The sequence below is a fragment of the Coffea arabica genome, chromosome 2e, assembly GCF_036785885.1.
Source record: "Coffea arabica cultivar ET-39 chromosome 2e, Coffea Arabica ET-39 HiFi, whole genome shotgun sequence".
Taxonomy (NCBI): Eukaryota; Viridiplantae; Streptophyta; class Magnoliopsida; order Gentianales; family Rubiaceae; genus Coffea; species Coffea arabica.
Window position 1 is genome coordinate 15,356,077 of NC_092313.1, and position 19,206 is coordinate 15,375,282.

General features: G+C 38.5%; 2 protein-coding genes across 2 annotated transcripts; one reads left to right on the forward strand and one right to left on the reverse strand.

The window, feature by feature from the left end:
• The first annotated feature begins 3,226 nt into the window (after positions 1 to 3,226).
• On the forward strand, positions 3,227 to 4,875 carry LOC113731143 (myb-related protein 308-like). Its single transcript, XM_027256234.2, has 2 exons — positions 3,227 to 3,734; positions 3,973 to 4,875. Exons 1-2 carry the CDS (start codon positions 3,472 to 3,474, stop codon positions 4,670 to 4,672), a joined length of 963 nt encoding a protein of 320 aa, XP_027112035.2. The 5' UTR covers positions 3,227 to 3,471; the 3' UTR covers positions 4,673 to 4,875.
• Positions 4,876 to 14,475: 9,600 nt separating this feature from the next.
• Positions 14,476 to 17,566, reverse strand: LOC140036715 (proteasome subunit alpha type-7). Its single transcript, XM_072079199.1, has 3 exons — positions 17,217 to 17,566; positions 16,092 to 16,506; positions 14,476 to 14,823 (listed from the first exon to the last, which is right to left on the reverse strand). The coding sequence occupies exons 1-3, from the start codon at positions 17,387 to 17,389 to the stop codon at positions 14,662 to 14,664; spliced, it is 750 nt and encodes a 249-aa protein (XP_071935300.1). The 5' UTR covers positions 17,390 to 17,566; the 3' UTR covers positions 14,476 to 14,661.
• Between the last annotated feature and the right edge of the window lie 1,640 nt (positions 17,567 to 19,206).

Sequence of the window (19,206 nt, forward strand, 5' to 3'; positions counted from 1 at the left end):
CTCTTCGCTCTCCTCAAGTATGATTTCTAAAACTCATGTCGTGGTTCAAGTATGATTCCATTCCATGCATGTCGTGGTTCAAGTATGATTTCTAAAACTCATATCGTAGTTCAAGTATGATTTCATTCCATTCATGTCGTGGTTCAAGTATGATTTCTAAAACTCATGTCGTGGTTCAAGTATGATTTCGAAAACAACGAGTACTTCTAGGGTGCTTCTTTAGGTCTCGATTGGATTGTAATTTTTTTTTGAAGTTTTTGTAAAAAAAAAAAATTATATTATATGATTTGATGTATATAAATTTAAAAAATAATTAAAAAATATGTTTACATTGGAACGAGGAGCAGTAGATCCAAGCCAATAACCATACCCTACTCATTTCAAAATCATTACGCTAATGTGTATCTTCGACATTTGATTTTGTGCAATTAGGCGAACAAGTAAAGGTAGCTAATTAGGGTAGGGTGCGGATGTGTCGTGGAGCAATAATTTAGCGAAAAACTTGAGAAATGGGACTTGGGGAGGGTGTCATTACCAACCTTTTATGCGCCAAATGTGGGTCAGTCGACACAGACCCTATTTTTGCCAAGGTAGATCAGGGGCCTCACATGGGGTGGCCAGTACAGACCAAAGAGGTAGGTAAGGGCTTTTAGGACATCCCCACGAGTCTTCTTCTACTATTACCTAAGCACATGACATCCACGAGCTGCTGAGTTGGCTATCACCTTACCATTCCAGATTATTGCCTACTCCTATCAACCATGCCCTCAAGTTTCTCAACCAAATCCAGTGAATAAAACCCCTCCTGCTTTTATCTTCCTTCTCATCTATTTTGTCCCCCACCCCTCTTCCTCTTGGATCGGGGATTTTTTTTTTTTTTTTTTTGTCTTGGTGTGGGTGCACGAAACGTAATCTTAACTGTGATGAGAACCAACTGGTTGGGAAATCATGGTGTGGCACCAAACCTAGTTTTAAATCCACCAAACTCTATGCTGCGATCAGTGCCGTCTCGTTGCAGCGCAGGCACATGAATTTAATGCGCAGAATTAGATCATGCAACCAACTCTCAATTATCAAAACAAACAACCAAAAGGGTTTTTTCCCCCCCATGTTTTCCTCTATAATTGATGATCAGTCAGTTTGACATGGATGGCTATCTATACTCTGGTCGAATTAATTCGTGAAAGCCCAATATATGGATAAGCTTACATGTGATGTTTCTTCTGGGGTCCAAAAGCGAAGATAATTATCCCCGCCAAATAAACTGATAGACTATGCCGCAGTTCAACGTCAGAGGTGGAGCCATTCGAACCAGGACAGTCGAAAAAGTGTGAAAAGGTAGGTAAAATAAATGCACACATGAAATTACACAAGTGGGCGTTTCATTTCTCTCTCAAATCATCAAAGCCAAGTTGATGGGTAGGATTAAGGCAAGGACCGTGATTCATAGGCACGAGTAGTTTTGGTAGCTGTTGCCATATAGAGAAAAGGGATAAATAAAAGGGTGAGGAAATTATCGTGTGTGGTGGTGGGTGGCCGGTAACAAATAATGCCCAACCAGAGGGGTATAAGTATAACAACAAAAAAAAAAAGAAAAAAAGAAGATGAATCAACCTTCCTATCCCAAGTTCCCAACCCTACTGCCGCCTAAACTTGCACCACAAGGTTTGGGGAAGGAAAAAAAAGAGCAAGTGGAAGGTGAACCAAAGCCCACATACAACTACAACCACACTCATTTCTTTCCCAATTCTGCTCCTTTTCTTTTAGCATCTTAACCTTGAACCAACTTCCAAGTCTTCTAGAAACCCGAACATACACACAAGTAGCAGCCTTTATGCATATAGTATAGAAGATGATCAACCTCTTCTTTCCCATGTCTGCTGAAGCATCAATAGAATAAACATCAGAAGCAACTACCATCTTACACTTGGACGAGTAAGAATAGCCACATGCATTTGGGCGACGCTTTGGCCGAGTGCCCACCACAACTAACCGACTAAACTATAATATACTAACTCGTACCACCACCATATTTTTGTGCTTTCTTAAGTTTAGTTGTAATATGTGCGGATGCTTGCTTATGTTTGTTGATGCTCGGGGACTTTACAAAAGACACACAGGGCAGGCTGCACCTCTTTTGTATGAAGTTCTTAGCTAAAGTAAGCCTGTACTACTAGTATTTAATGTTTTTATGGATCGATCATTAATCATGAATTGAATTTTGCTTTTTGAACCAACAACGTTGGTTTTCTCGAAAAGAAGAAACGAAAGAATAAGAAGACGATGATGATGAAACACCCACGAATTGGCCTGAGTTTGTTCAACAACAGATTATAAAAAGAGCAGCACCCGATTCCTTTAAAAGCAGGCAAACTCCAAATTATAAAATTTTCTTGATTAAGATTGTGGAAGGAGCGAGACCCATACATACATAGTTAGTAGGACTGGGTTTCTTCCTCAATCCTCACCATACAAATACACAATAAAGAGGTTTGTTCCAACAACATATATATATATGTAAGTAAGTGGGAGAAGGTACGTAATCACTTCCATTCTGCAGATACACTAAAAGTTAGGAAGATATAGGACAGGGCTCGATCGGGGATGTTCATCTATATATTTGCACTAATAATAATAATCAAAGGGTTGTTCAGACTATTAGTAGTGTTGTAAGCGGAGTTTAGACAAAGAGGAGAAAGGCGGAGATTACACCTTGGTCTTCGGTATACTTGAATTTAGCAGTACCTTACTTTACACCTACCTGAAGTTAACCCGTAGTTAATGTCACTTTTTTTTGCTTATTATTAGTATTATAGTATTATCCTACAAACATAAATGATGATGCCAATATCATCAAAAGACTAGAGAGGCCAACAGCCACTCCCACCAACTCGCATCTAGAAGCAATTCAACTGCGGTCTCCACTGCACCCCACTCCTAGACCTAAACTAAATACGCCTTCCCCCCTTTTCCTCTCTCTCTCTCGTCTCAAGAGTCAAAAGCTTATATAAACCCCACCTCAACTTCTCCAAAGGCCGGCCTTGATGGTTGATGCTCAATTAAGCACCCTCCAGGGCTATAGCTAATTCTACCAAATATTTTGTTCCTTCCCATCTTCCAGCACTACTGTACTTGCTACTACCTCGGCCTAGCTTGGCTAGAGCAATTAGAAAACCAGTTCAGTTCCCCAAAATAGAGAGAAATTATAAAAGAAAAAAAACCCCCCAATAAGAGAGATGCATATACATATATATACCTATCTACGTATACAAGGAGGAGGGAATTAGATAAAGCAGTACACTACAAAGGAAAGCATCAGCAATCAATCAGGGAGGGGGGAGGTACCCTGCAGCCAGTTGCTTCATCAGCCCTTCAGCCTGTCCTGCATATTGCTGCTGCTAGTTTTTGACTTGTATCTGTTGTAGGATGAAATACTAGTCAGTTAGTTAATAGTCGATAGCAGTAGTTTTAATGGGAAGGTCTCCTTGCTGTGAGAAAGCTCATACTAACAAAGGGGCCTGGACCAAAGAAGAAGATGATCGACTCATAGCTTATATTCGGGCACATGGGGAAGGCTGCTGGCGATCACTGCCCAAGGCTGCCGGACTTCTTCGCTGCGGCAAGAGTTGCCGCCTTCGATGGATCAATTACTTAAGGCCTGACCTCAAGCGTGGCAACTTCACTGAAGAAGAAGATGAGCTCATTATTAAACTCCACGGTCTCCTTGGCAACAAGTAAGTGGTAGCTTATCACTAGTTGTGCTACTCCGCTAGTTATCTATCCCAAGGCTTATTTCTCAGCATGATCTTTGTGATAAAATTAAAAAAATAGAAGTGATACTACTAATAAATGTATGGTTTTATATAGTTTGAGGTAGCTGATGAAAAGTGTGCTATAACTGTTTGTATGTATATGTGTGTGTGTGTGTATATATACATATGTCTGATGGGGGTGTTGTTATCGGATCGGTAGGTGGTCTCTTATAGCTGGAAGATTGCCGGGGAGGACAGATAACGAGATAAAGAATTATTGGAATACCCACATCAGAAGGAAGCTTTTGAGCCGAGGTATAGATCCCACTACTCATCGCCCAATCAGCGGTGGCGAACAACCATCTGCTGCTGCTGCCGCCGCTTCTGCACCAGCAGCAGCAGCAGCAGCAGAAGTCAAAACTATTTCCTTTAGCAGTGGCGGCGGCGTTGGTGCAACAGATAATACTAATAACAATGAAGTTGTTCAGGGGAAGATGATGCTGCTGAGCTGCGGGAGTACTAGTAATAGTACGAGCGGAGGAAGCAAAGAGGAGGAGAAAAGCCCCGTTGGAATTGGAGGTGGGGAGCGCTGTCCTGATTTGAATCTTGAGCTCAGAATCAGCCCTCCTTACCAATCCCAACAGCAACAATATTCTGATCGTCAGGGCTTTCTGATGACCGGAGGAGTTGGCAGAGGAAACATGAGCGGCGCTACTGGCCCTCGTCGTACTACCAGTGGTAGTAGTGCAGTTTCTTTGTGTTTTACATGCAGCTTGGGAATACAAAACAGCAAAGACTGCACCTGCCATAATAATAGTGCTGCTATTGGCACCAGCAACCTTAACATTGGTGGTGCCTATGACTTTCTAGGTTTAAAGGGCAGCAGTGTTTTGGACTACAGAAGCTTGGAGATGAAGTAAATTTTTTAGTTTATTTTTATAAATCTTCTTCTGGGTAAAAAAAAGAGAGAGATGAGAAAGACGCAGTGGTATTTAATACAAATCTTTCTTGTTTTCTCTGAGTCTGTACAAATAACGATATGTTCATCATTGATCAGTGCATAGCATTTTATGATAGACAGTGTATCATCAATAGAAATGATGATTGATTCGCCATCTGAAAATCGCTGCCTCCCTCCCATTATAACCCGGCCCTTAATTCCGTTCCTATTCCATTCTTTCTGCTTCTTTAAATTAGTAGCTAGCCTGATCTTGATCTCACGAGAACCGTGAATGAAAACTTTTTGCATGGACGCAGATCCATCGGCAGTTCTCTTTTGCTGCTTCTCTCTTTTAGCCATCTGATTATTCCTAAAAGCAATTTCGTTTCTTTTTTCCCTTCTCTTTTTCAAAACTTGTCTGTCTGGCTCTACTATTCTTATCCTCTTTCCTTTTTTTTTTTAAACACCAGCAAATTTTTTTTTTTTTTTTGGGGTTTTGGGGAGGGGGAAGTGTATGTACTATGTAGGTAGCTCGGCTAGCAACGTTGGGTATGAATCTAAAGGAGATGGATGGATGTTGCATGTGACATAAAGAATTTCAAGTCCAACTTAGACCAATTTCTGTTCATTACTTTTCCTTTTATCTAATTAACAGAAGATTCTTTTTCCCGAGTTTTTGTCTTCTTTAGGAAAAGGTAATAAGGAGACAGCGGATAAGCTGTGAGAGGATGAGAAGAAAAGAAGAGGAAGAGGAAGAGGAAGAAGTGGGTGAGTAACCTATCTCTTATTATATATACGGTACTACTACTACTTAGTACCGTATAATAATAATTAAATAAAAAGGCACTGCATCTTCCATCTTCAATCTTCAATAATCTTCAATCCGCATCCATCCCTATTAACTTCAGTCGTTTTTGCATTTATATAAAATGCGTGAAGAAACTACCAACTGTCTGTACTACCATCCCTCTACCAACCTAACCATTATTATCTTCGTCATGAGCTACCCACCCAACCAACAGAACCCCCCCCCCCCCCCGGGAGACCCACAAAAACCAAAATATAAAGAAAAAAAAAGGGGGGGTTTCCAAACTTCGTCCTAACACATATGTTGATACACGTCTGGAAATTAAAACACTAATAGGGAGATTTAATTAAAACCTCTCGTGTGTGTGTGTGTGTGTGTGTGTGTTTTTTTTCTTCTCCCTTTTCTGCATTTAGATTAGCAAGCATTCCGAGTAGACTTATGATTTGATCCATTGTCATCGACGGTTGATTCTCTCCAATAGTAATAATAGTAAGTATTCCAAGATTTATGCGCGCGTTTACTAGTTAAGTTACTACGAGTGACACAACCTGAAAATTTTTGCATGTCATGGTTATTACGAGTTTTGGAATTAAAATTTATAACGCTTTTTCTTTAAAAAAAACCTTTTGGAAAGATCAACTTTTGTTAATTACAAAAGGTTTTTTCCTCGATGAAGCTAAATAACACTGCACGGAGGAAAGCAGAATTTGCTATACTTTCTGGAACCTAATACTCGATCGATTTGCCTATGCAAGGGTTCCTCTTCCCCCTTCACCCTTCCTTCCTTCCTTATGATGAAAGCTTGCAAAAATCTGGCATAAAGTGGGTTGATCACTTGGTCTGGCAGCTGCGGTCAAAACGAGAATAGGAAATTAATTAAGGGTGAAAAGCATACGCTCACTTGAATAGCTGATCTGCACATTCTTATCATTCTAAATAAAAGCTTTTTCGCAAGTTTTAGTCATCTTCATGACTTCATCTTCTTCATACTGCTTGACCAAGTAAAGAAAAGTTTTGCATCACAATCGAAGCATGATCAAGGTTGAAGATTTTCTTAGAAACGACTCATAATTCTCGATAGCATGATCTAGATTCTTGAAGGTGTGAAAGCAATCTATTAATTGCATAGATGCTTTTCTTGGTAAATAATCAACAGATATGCGACTTTCAATCGAAAAAAGCTGTTATTCCCTTGAATAAAATCAAAACGTTAGCATCTCTCCTCGTTATCACAAACTAATTAACCAACTACACTTGCTAAACTCGGAGAGACCACGTACGGGCAACTGCTACTTGGGGACCTTAATTTTTTCTTTTATTTATGTATTTTAAGTATTTATTTACTTTAAGCATTAACTAGTCGGGGACTTGAATGTAGCAAGTAGTATCGTGATCCTGCAAGCTAATTTTTCTTCAACTGAAAATATATTCTTGTTTATTAGGAAAATGGAAAAAAAAAAAAAAAGAAGAAGAGGAAAGGTGGGAAGGAAGAAGAACGATTGCTATATAAGAGCGAAAACAACATGTTTAAGATGAAAAAAAGAAGACATTTGGTGACAAGACTAATTTTGGATGCTCAGCTCAGCTATGTATTAATAGTAATAATAAGAATAATAAAAGACTCTAATAGGTTTGGGAAGGAAAAAGGGCAATTGTCCCCATTATGTATGTATATATATATATATATATATATATGTATATGTATGTATGTATGCATGGATGCATAGATAGATTATTTTGGTTTTCAGGGTCTTCACTCTCTTCGTCTGGCCTAAGTAAAAGGGTAAAAACTAAGGGGGAATAAGAGAAGCCTTGAAAAGGAAAAACAAAGGCAAGGCCCTTTGGCAATTCCCGGATATCCTTTGGTCGGTGATGTTGGGCAGCCTCTTCTGGTCACGCAGTGGGATTAGTTGGATCGTACGGTATTACCAGTCCATGGGCCCAGATACCCTCTGTGATGACAAAAAAAAAAAAAAAAAAAAGGGCAAGGCCCTTTGGCATTGGCATGCATAATTGTGGAAAATTCATAAGGAGACGATTCATACACCTAGGACTAGTGTACCTTTTTATTTTAATCCTTTCTTTCCTCCAATCCTTTACTCTTTTTCAAAGGTGTTAGGTAGACACATTAGAAGCTTCCATAAGATATTTTTTTTTCTCTGCTTTTTCTCCTCTCACTTTCACTACCCATAGAAAAATTGCTTAACAAGGCTTAGCTAGGGGGCCTATCTTTTTCTTTCTTTCTTTTTTCAAAAAAATAATAATAATAATTGCATGCCTCTCTCTCTCAATGTATTAATGGGGTAATTATTGTTCTCTACCTAAATATACAAGTTCATTCGGAGTCCCCAACTCCCCACCAACATCACATGCAGGACCCTTCCCCCCATCAAAGATCAAAGTATCAAAGTCCCCCCTCCCCCTCCCGACCCCATCCAATTCCCCTGATTCCAATCCCTTCACAGACTAGACGCACCATGCAAAGTATCTATATAACCATTCATTCATTTCGCCATTAATTAAAGATGCATGAGACTTGTTTTGTCATAGTTTAGTACTTACTGAGTGTCTGATTAGATTGGAACGGCCAACGCACCATGCAAACAATACATGCATCTTCTATATATCCTTCCTTCAGCATCCAAAGAATACGTTTTGACTTTTTGTCCATCTTTCCCCGAGGCCCCCATAGAGGACATGGGACGTCTCATAACGACAGACGTCCCATGTTAATTTTGGACTTTGATAGATTTTTCTTTGACCCCCCCCAAGTTACTAACTGGTATCAGCATGCAATGGAAGTTTGATTGGAGCTAGCTAGCGCAGGTTTAATTCTTTTGACAACGGAAACTTTCTTTAACCATAAGAAGTTGTGTGCATGGTCAAATGGATTAGACCCGGCCGTCTGCTACTACTCACAGTGTTGAAAAAAAAAAATATATATATATATATATAAATAAAAATGTCGACGTTTGAACAATAATAATTATTCGCACTAAGAGGTACAATCTTTAATAGATTTTGTTTATATATTAAAAAATAAAAAAAAAAACTATTCAGTGGAAGGGGAACGAGGGGAATGAGATTTAGTTAAGAAGCCGGAGTAGAGAAAAGGGAATCTAAATTTAATTTTTAATTCTTGAAAGTGGCTAAATTAGAGTCTCTTCGACACCATCCTTAGTAAAGAAAGCCAAAAAATGATACTACCATCCTTGGTTTAGTTGGGGCGAGATGAATTAAAGTAAACAAAGCACTTGTGGACTATCATTGATGATGATGATGAGAGTGACTTGTTACTTAAAATTACCTCAACGAATTTGCTTATCTTATCAGCCAAATCTCCCACGCCCCTTCTTCGAGTCATTGATCGATTATGGCCTTTTTCCAGTTAGGTCCTCCAATTATGTCTTGATTTGGAATGTGTGAGATTAACAATTCAATTCATGGCTTAATTCAGTAGCACATTTCCGGCTATTGATGTCAGCTTTTTTTTTTTACTACTTTTCTTCGCCACAACTGGAAAACAAATATCGGCCCTCACGTTGTTGTTGTGTGCTTTCCTTTTCTTTACCACGTTTCGTTTTTGGGTTTTTCTTTGTGGGGGGAGGGGGTGGGGTGTGGGTTGTTTACTTTACTGTTGAGTTGCTCACCCAGCCCATCCCCCGTCGGGGCTCCACTTCTCATGGGCTCGCTTGCGGCGGTGGGTCCCATCCGATCAACTAACGCCACCCCCAACTCTCAGTGTAAAAGTCTATGGTACCCGCCGGTACAGTAAGTTTCTGCCTTAAAAAAATTGCCCATTCGGTTTCCGTACCACCGCCGGGACCCACGTCAAAGTTTGTTAAGTGAAGTGCTTTACCGTTACTTTAACAAGGGGAGCATTATATTTATTTACTTATTTTATTGCTAAAAGCAGATCCATATTTTAGACCGACGGATCAGAAAAAATATGAGTTAGGTCAAAAAGACAAAGCAGTAGAGTCCAGTCGAGCTGAGGATGAAGACCATTCATATATTTTTGCTAATTTCATGCTCAGCTAAACTGCTGAAGTGACATTATTATTATTTTTATTTTTAATTTTTTACCAATTAGGCTGCTTCGTATGCTACTAGAACCCGAAATTCCGGCACACTCTTCACTAGATCAAGATCTTTTTGACAAGTATATCTTACTATTATTATTTGCTAAAATTGGGACCCTTATTTCTTTTAAATAATGTAGCCGCTAATACTCTCACCCCTTTCAATTATTGAAAATTCTACCATATTTGTGACATACATCAAGTTAAATTCATTGGAGAAATAAAGGTTGATACTGATGTGCCTACCTAACAAATAAATCAGCAACAAATTTACACACACACACACATATATATATGTGTGTGTGTCTAATGAATGGTGAAGAGTGTGTATTACATTACAATGGGATTAATCCAATACGATTCTATTTCTGGTGACGATGACGGTACATCAACTATTAGTATATCTTTTTGACAAAATACACACACATACTATATATATATATATCAAGTATTATACTATGAAATGGTGTAGTGGTCCCCACTCACACAGCTTCACTTGTGGACATGATGACTACATGACAAAAAGAGTTGTTACAAAGCATACGTACCTGAGACGGTAACAGGCATCACGTCCACTTTTAGCATTGCCACGTAGAAAATGGTAAATCTCTGACTATATCTTATCATTAAATTTTTTTTTTCCTGCTCATCGGAGAGTGGGTGAGGATCTAATTATTCAGGCCCAGAAACATCACATTTATCGCAGAGTTCACAAGTAGTGTTAATAGGGTGTAGAGTAGGTTGTGGCTGTGGTTTTGCGACAGGAAAGGGGAATGGTTGTACAGACAAGTGGTAGGCAATGGTCCTGCGGGGGGGAGTTGGTCATTTTGTTGGCATGATCGACGGGGACTGCCAGACCTTTGTCTAAACAAACAAACAAACAAAGCTAAAAAGAAGAACAAAAAAACATTTATTGAAAGAGGAGCTGCAGCTGCCAAAGAAAAAGACAACTTTTTGCCTCAACTTGTTACAGGTCCTGGGATCAAAGCTCTTTGCCTCAACTTATTAAGCCCCGTTTTCTTTTATTTGAAGCTTATTAAGCTCCTAAAACTCTAAAGTAACCGAATATAGGATTTGGAGCACATTGGAAGGAAAAGCTTTTTGATATCAAAAAATTATGGATGCAATGCAAAACCTCCCAAGTCAATTTTACAACCGGAACCAAGCTCTTATTAGTAATACCCAAATACTACTGCTGCTTACTTATGTTCCATAGGATACGGAAGAGCTGTCTAATCTAATCACACAATTTTGAAGTTTGCTTCCGTTTTGGTCATACTACATGATACTATGACACATCCTGGTACACGACTACATATTGCTAATGTCGTAAAATAATTAAACTTACGAGCCTAATTCAAGTAGTAAACAAAATCAATTAGTCTAAAGATACAATAATGATTCGAGCATCTCTTTCTTTACCTTCCCCCTTCTAGAAACACTTTTTTTTGGGGGGGGGGGGGGGGGAGATTTTGCATTTGGTAGGTGAGCAGGATTCTTGTGATCCATCCCCCAAATGCACCTGCTACTTTACTAATTGAACCTCCAAAACCTACACGCCACATCCTCAATAATAATAATCATCATCATCATCATGAATGCATAAAAACTACTGCACACTTGTTCTTGGTTTTTTTTTTGCCCTTTTTAGTTTAAAATAAATATGGTTCTCTCTTGTCATAGATCTCCACACAGGATTTCTGGCTCTAAATTAATATCCTGCATCCGTATGTATATGCTATAAATAATCTTTTCCACGAACCAATTAGAAGATGATGACAGAAAATAGATGTGATTTGCCAGAAAATAGATCTCCACGATGACAATTCATCTTCGAAGGTTGGAAGTTGGAACTTGGAAGGAGCAGCGGCCAGTACCGTTGCAGATCCTTTTTTCTTCTTCTTGGAAGAAATGGGAATCAGTGATGAATGATATTTACACAGATTTCACATACTTAGTGCCTCCTCCTTAGTCTTTTCAACCAAATAACGTCTTGACTTTTTGAGGATTATTTTTTGACACGTTTTCAACTACTTTTTAACTTGTTCCTGGTACTCACAACTTCAAAAGATATTTTTCTATGAAAACCTTCCAAAAGTCTCAAGAACTACCATTCAAACATGCTTTAAAATTTTCTTCTGGATGAGGCCGCGTGGCTTTCAATTTCTAGGAAGCACTAAAACTGATCCTTATGAAACAAAAAAAAGTGGAAATTATGGTGTACTCAAAACGCTCTGACTAAGAAAAAGAAGAAAATGTGGTAATTTGGATATGTATTCGATTTCAGGGTTCGAAATCTCCTGTGTTTAACTTTAACAATAGGGATGCGGAAGGAAGCACTTGGGATCCTTGGTGACATATTTTCTATGTCAATCCAATATCACTTCCACCAAGTGTCCTGTTATTATTTGCCCTTTAATTTCTAATAATTCAAATTGGTTTGGTTTAATACAAGTTTTTTCTACCCTCTAAAACTTTGAGGGTTTGGAGGCAATTTTGTTTAGGATTTTTTTTTTCTTTTTCCCTAAAGCAACAGATCGTGAGTGGTTAACTCAAAAGTATTAGTATATGAATTAGACCGATCGGTTAATTTTGGTTCAAAGTTTTAGAGGATAGAGAAAACTTGTGTTAAACCAAATCAATTTGAATTATTAGAAAATTAAAGTGCAAATAATAACCGGACATTTGACACAATATTAAAGATGCCATTGAATTGGCATAGAAAATATGTCACTGAGGATCTCAAGTTGGAAGGACGGAGGTAAGGAGGGGTGAAAAAGGAATAAAATATTTTTTTTAAAAAAAATGTAATCGAGTTTCACTTTCCTGCTCTTCCAACACATCACACGATAAGAATAGTAATCATCTGTTGATGATAAAGTAACCGTCACCAAATTTGGATGAGGAGTGTGAGGTCATCAAAGGTAGACGGACTGAAAATGCGCATGGCGCGCATGATAGCAGGAGCCCAGCCGGTGAGAGTAGTTAACGAGTTTGGTGAGATATGATGAAAGTGATGGGGCCCACACAAACAACAAAGCAGTGATTACGGTCCGGAGCAGCACGGCCAACGGTTGACTTCTGACTATCGATGTTGACTTGTTTATATTATCGATTCCATGATTATTGTTGTTGCCTTTCATGGCAGTCATCTCATCTAAAAGTAATCAACCAACTCCGTCGGCTACCTTAACCTTAGTACTAGTATGTAAAACATAAAATCGCAGCAGCAATGCATCCTTCTGATCTAATAGATTCAAATGAGTTTGAGTTTAAAATTTAATACGTACATAATACATCTAATCATGATAATGAAATTAATTCTTATGTTATTATCAGAGCAAAATATCATTATGATAAGAGGAGTTTAAACGCTGGGGGTTAGGATATGTATGATACACAAAAAATTGTTTGGAGAATTTCAATTTGACGAAGGTTTTGAAATCCATCCAAATTGCTCTGGTTATTTGAATTACTTAAGCGGCAATTTGGGTTTACAATTTATCAATTATATAAATACATTCATTTTAAATGCTAGGATAATGAGTGGTTTATAAATTCATATACCTCCCAAATAATCTAAACAACTAGCAAAATTTGAGAAGATTATCACTCAATCGAAACGCATGCATTTCATGCTTTAAAAGTTTAAAACCTGTCATCACACAAGTAGCTAAAAATGGCGGGACCCCAGAAAGCATTTCATTGCGGAGCAAATAAAAGGTCTGGCAAAGATAACCACAAATCTGTGAGGATGAAGCAATCCAAACAAGGCTGCTAGCGAATTACGCATGGCAAGAGATTGGAGATTGCAAGATTAGATCATAAAACACAAATGAACGAAGGATTCGCAGGGTGGGGTGAAGGAAATGATCTTCACTTCATGTGGAAAATTGAGAATTGAAAAAAAATCTGCAGTTCAAATCCTCGAGCACCTGCTTCAGCGTTAATGCGGGTTTCGGTGCTGGAATTAAATTATATAGATATTAATTGGGCTACCATACTACGAAAACTATGTATGGCACACCAACTTTTAAATGGAGTGGATGTGTACAATATTTTATACTACAAAAAGTAACACAAAGAAACCAATAAAAAAGAAAGAAAGAAAAGGTATGTTGAATTCAGTTCAACTTGTTAACTTTCTTTCATGACTGAAAATCTGTTTGGATCTAACACAGTCAAATCCGAAGACTGTTAACTCTATTGTTTTGGATGACGGTCGCCTTGGTTGTCCAGTTTGATCTGTAGCCATCGATTCTACAAGCTCAACAGCTGCATTCTTGAAATGGGCCACACTGTTTATGACACATTTACCAGCACCATGGATCGGCAAGCCCAAATGCATATGCTCTTCTTAACATATCCCAAATGGACTTTCATGCTTTTAAGTGTGGAACAAAATTATGCTTCTGAACCTTTTGCGACATGTCTCTCCCATACACCCTACCCAATTTTTTTTTTTTTTTTAACGAAGAGAGTTCTGATGAGGAAAGCAACCTCTCAAAACCAAGAGTGAGGTCGTAGCTTTACAGTTTGTAATTTTCGGTTGGCTCTTGTAATAATTCCTTGGCGGGGGTGCTTTCTAGCCCGCTCGTTTTGTAAAACCGAGCGCTGAAGTTCCCGACGTGGCCAGTGAGCCATATTACTAATGGGCTTTTGTGTTTTGTTTGGACCTTTGCATTTCATTCGTTTGAGTAATGCTTGAATTTATCTTCGGCTGCCTGGCGCATCCCAAGCCAACGAAAAAATTTGGGGGAGTGGCTTTTTTTTTGGGAAGGGGGAGGGTGTTCGGAAAGGGGGAAAGCGCACGGTTAAAGACTTAGAAGGCCATGCTCAAGCTCAAACCAAACTTCGAGTATCATGTAAATTACCTCAAGCAACACACTTCGATGCAAAACAATAAAATGTTTGATAAGAAATAAATAGCCTAAATTTTGTCACATGAAAACGTTGTAGCGGTTGCTTGGATCCTGCCTGAGAAGCCAGTACTTGACAAACAAGGGATTATGGTCTGAGCAAATAACACATAACAGAGTACAAAACACAGGCATTTTCTAAGCAAATATTGCAGTCAATCTAGGTTTCTTTTTGAGGAGCCTTCTTGGCAGCCTCTGCAGCTGCTTTCTCCTCTTCAATTTCAGCAACAATAGCATCAATTTCAGCTTCTTCAAGTTGCCTCAGCCCATCTTTTTTCGTCATCACAGCTACTTCTATATTCTTCCCACCACTCTCAACGACCTTAATACATGACATTAATAAGTCAAAAGCGTGTATTTAACTCAACAGATCAATAATTTACTCCACAAATAAAGCCACAATGACAAAAAAAAAACAAACGAAAGGCTAAAACCTATCTGAAAATGGTTAAAGGCAGCTTTTTTGGGCTCCATTTTGGCAATTAAACATGTAATCTGCTCGATACACTTGTCACTCAACGTTGAACTAAGAAGTTCAAGGTGGCAGTCTCAAAGGAATTCAAAACGGATTATTAAATATAACATTTCAAAAACTTTATGAGGTCTGTAAAACATTTAATTGGTGCAGCTAAATCATGGTTAAATATGAATGGGTCGAAAAAGAAGAGAGCAATGCTGAATTCCAAGGTGATGGTCATTACTGTGAGCACAAGATGATCATAAATGGGTAATACAAGTATTTAAAAAAAAGAATTCCTGTAAGACCGCATTACTTGTTTGTTAACCATAGCTGCTAGGACAAATTACTCCCTAAAGGACCTTTCTATGCTTTAGGCTCAGGGAAATCTGGAAAGAGGAATTGAGAGGGCCTTTTGCAAAGGATGGGAGAATGACAGTTGTTATACAATACAATGATTTTCTCAGAAAAATCTAGGACAAAGATAGGAGCATTCACAACTACAGCATATAAAGCTTCCCTGTGCCTGCCATGAATATAACAGCAGAACAAAAACAGGAGATAAACAAGAAATGAGGAAGTCCAAATTACATTTACGTGAAATGTACTGCTATATTCCAACAACACCCTAAACCCATAAACCAATTAGGCATCCTTCCCTCTGTCCAAAAGGCCAGAAAAACAAATGCAAACACCATTTTTTTGTTTTTTCGTCTTTTGCCAATAAACCATGACCAAAGTTAACCTCAGAGCCTGATAAGCAGGAGCTGCTTAAAATTTACAAGAAATTCCCAACAAGGGCATGCCAGAGATATTTTGTTATTTCATTCAATGATTTTGCTTGTCAATGCTTTAGGCAATGCAAGTTGAGTTTTAAGTTGTATCCAAAGTGCTCAAAAGCTTACCTGTTAGAGATGCACAAACCAATACAGATTTAAGTGGTTACAAGCAAAAGAATATAAGCCAGAACCATGTGCTTGCTAAGAATAGTAGATCAGATGTTGCACAAAATCCAAATGAAAAGAGTTAAAAAGTCATAGAGTAATATAGAATAAGCCGAAACAAATTTCAAGACAGCAGCAGCATACGACAAACATAAACAAGGCATTTGCTATTTTGCTGGAATGACTTACTTCAAGCAATGCACGAATAGCTAGTTTTACAGTTTCTTGGCCAGCTGTTTCCTTGTAATTCTTCTCCAGAAACTCCCTGATAGAGTTTGAGTTTCTCCCAGTTGCATTGGCTTTCCACGCTGAAAATGTTCCTGAAGGATCTGTCTGATATAACGCAGGGACACCTGTGTAAGGGTCAAAGCCAATTATCAAAGTGGAAAGGCCAAATGGTCTTACACCACCACTTTGTGTATACTTCTGCTGAAGTCCAGCGATGTAGCGCGTAATATACTCAACGGTGACCGGATCCTCAACTGTAAGTCTATGACTTTGACATTCAATACGTGCCCGGTTTATCAAAACACGAGCATCTGCTTTCAGTCCAGCGCAGGCCAATGCAATATGATCATCTAAATTCACAATCTTTCTAACCGATCTGAAAATAAGAACCACCAATTAAAAATATTCAGCAAGAAATCTAAGGCAGGCAGAGGGCAAACAATATATATATTGCAACCATGTTTCAATAACTAATAGCCATTGCATACTCACTTCAAACCTAAAATCATACTAAGCAAGAGAATTAACAAGCAATAAAACACACTCACATGCACACAAAGAGGAAACGGGCTTAGCCAAGAAATTTTGGCTGATTAACACAATTTCACAAGTACTTCAAGAAGAATGAGCCAGGTTCCTCAGTAATCAATTTATACACAAATTAAAAAATTTCCCGGATTTGTTACCCCGGCTTCACCACTGCTCCCTAAAATCAAAAAGCCCCCTTTTATTTTTTCCAAGGCACTAAAATCAAAAAGCTGACCGAGCACAGGTTAATCTTTTTTTTTTTCCAAACAGAGAATGATTTCAGTACAAGAAAACCCGAATCTTTCATGCAGCCTTAATCAATAGATCAGATTAAAATTAGATTCCCTAGAAAAAAAAAAATCTTCAATTCCAAAACCCTAAAGCCTAAACCCAAATTAGCTTGGTAACAGCCCACAACAACCAACCAAAAGTTGCTCCGACTAACAGGGTACCCAGAATTTCGATTAAGTAACAAACCTAAACAGTAGCTATGGATGGAATATATAAAAGAAAAAAAAAGGGATGGGTGAATGAATAGATTTGAGAAGTTGGACCTACCTGGAGTCTTGAAGCTTAGGAGTAGACTTCTTCTCAACACCAAGGACGATAGTGTCGGTTCCACGGACACCAACGGCGGCGTTTCCTTTCCGGACGGCCTCGAGGGCGTACTCCACCTGAAAAAGATGTCCGTCGGGGGAGAAAACAGTAATGGCTCTGTCGTATCTAGCCATCTATCTGTGCCTGTATAGGGTATGCTACGTATTCGTACAGTTTTTTTTGGGGTTGGGCTTGTGGTTTGGGATCTCTGGCTCGACACTTTTAGACTTCCAGGGAAGAGAGAGAGGGATGAAAGCGTGAAGAAGGGGAAGAGGATTCAGAGAGAACTTGGGGGAGAAGTCACCTGTAGCACACGATGTCGTTTCGAATTACTTTTTGTACTACAGGTGTTGGGATGGCAACGGGTACGGGTACCCGCGAGAGTGGGGTGGGAGCGGGGGAATTTTTTTCCCCCGTTTAGAAACGGGGCGGGGGTGAGGAGTATACCCCTGCCCCACCCCCCTTCCCGCCACCTGTTTAAAAAAAAAAAGATATATATATATGTGCATAATTATATATATAATGATATTATCAATTATACTACTAATTATACATGTCTATCAATAAAAATTATTAATTATTTATATCAAATTTATTAATACATTTATATTAAATTCCTAACTACACTTAATATAATAACACTTTTTTCTAAAAAAATAAAATAATAATTTAGTGATTGTATTTGTATCAAAAGTAAAAACTTGATTATTTTAGTCATATTTGTTTTATTATGCATTCAAATAACTTTTATTTAATTATTTTTATGAGTTTCAATTGTGAAGTTACAATAAATAATAATTTGGTGATATGTTGATATTTTAGTACCTGATTATTTGCTCAAATTTAATTATAAAATTTTTTTTTAACTCCACGGGTACCCCCACAGGGGAAACGGGGCGGGGCAGGGAGTGGGGGAGGGATCCCCCGCCCCATTGCTACCTCTATACAAGTGACTAGTCCCAGTAGAATTATATTGTTATTCGATTTCCTTTTTTTTTTTGGTGTTTTCTCCCCTTTATATTTTGAGTTCATAAGTTGGTAAAAAAAGATTTTGGACCCCAAAAGGCCAAAATTGATTGTGTTCAACTCAATTAGTGTAGAAATACAGAAAATTTTCAAGCATCTCTAATTTTTTTTTATAGTATTTATATTGATTACATAGCTATGTAACCTTTTTTCTCATTTTAGGTTCTTTTTTTTTTACAACTAATTTAACTTGTTTAGAAGTAAATAAATATGCCCAGCTAATTTTATTCCAAGTTTTTTGGGTTTAAGGTAATGTAAGAAAGGGAAAAAAAAAAAAAAAAAAAAAGGAGGTAAGTGTAATTGCACTCTCTTGTGGACTACATTTAGATTGGTTGGGTCGGAGCTTTAGATGGAAAATGTTAAGAATCGTGGATTGGCCCAAGTCCAACCACATTAGCGGAGACCGATGTGGGATTGAAACCCTGACAAGAGCCAAGCCTCCACGGGCTGTTGCTGCTAAGAAGTAACTACCCCCCACAAACCCGAACTAGACGACCCCAGTGGTATGTTTCTTTCTGACATTTTTTTACGAAAGTAAGAAGTTCGGCAAATAAACCTAGATTTCCGAGCAATCTTCAACAACCGGCAACTTTTGAAGACACTCAGGGGACTTATCTACCTAAACCCATCCTCCCCTCAAGACCGATGTGGGATTGAAACCCCGACAAGAGCCAAGCCTCCACGGGCTGTTGCTGCTAAGAAGTAACTATCCCCCACAAACCCGAGTTAGACGACCCCAATGGTATGTTTCTTCTTGACATTTTCTTACGAAAGTAAGAAGTTCGGCAAATAAACCTAGATCCCCGAGCAATCTTTAAAAGCCGGCAACTTTTGAAGACGCTCAGGGGACTTATCTACCCAAACCCATTCCCCCCCAAGACCGATGTGGGATTGAAACCCCGACAAGGGCCAAGCCTCTACAAGC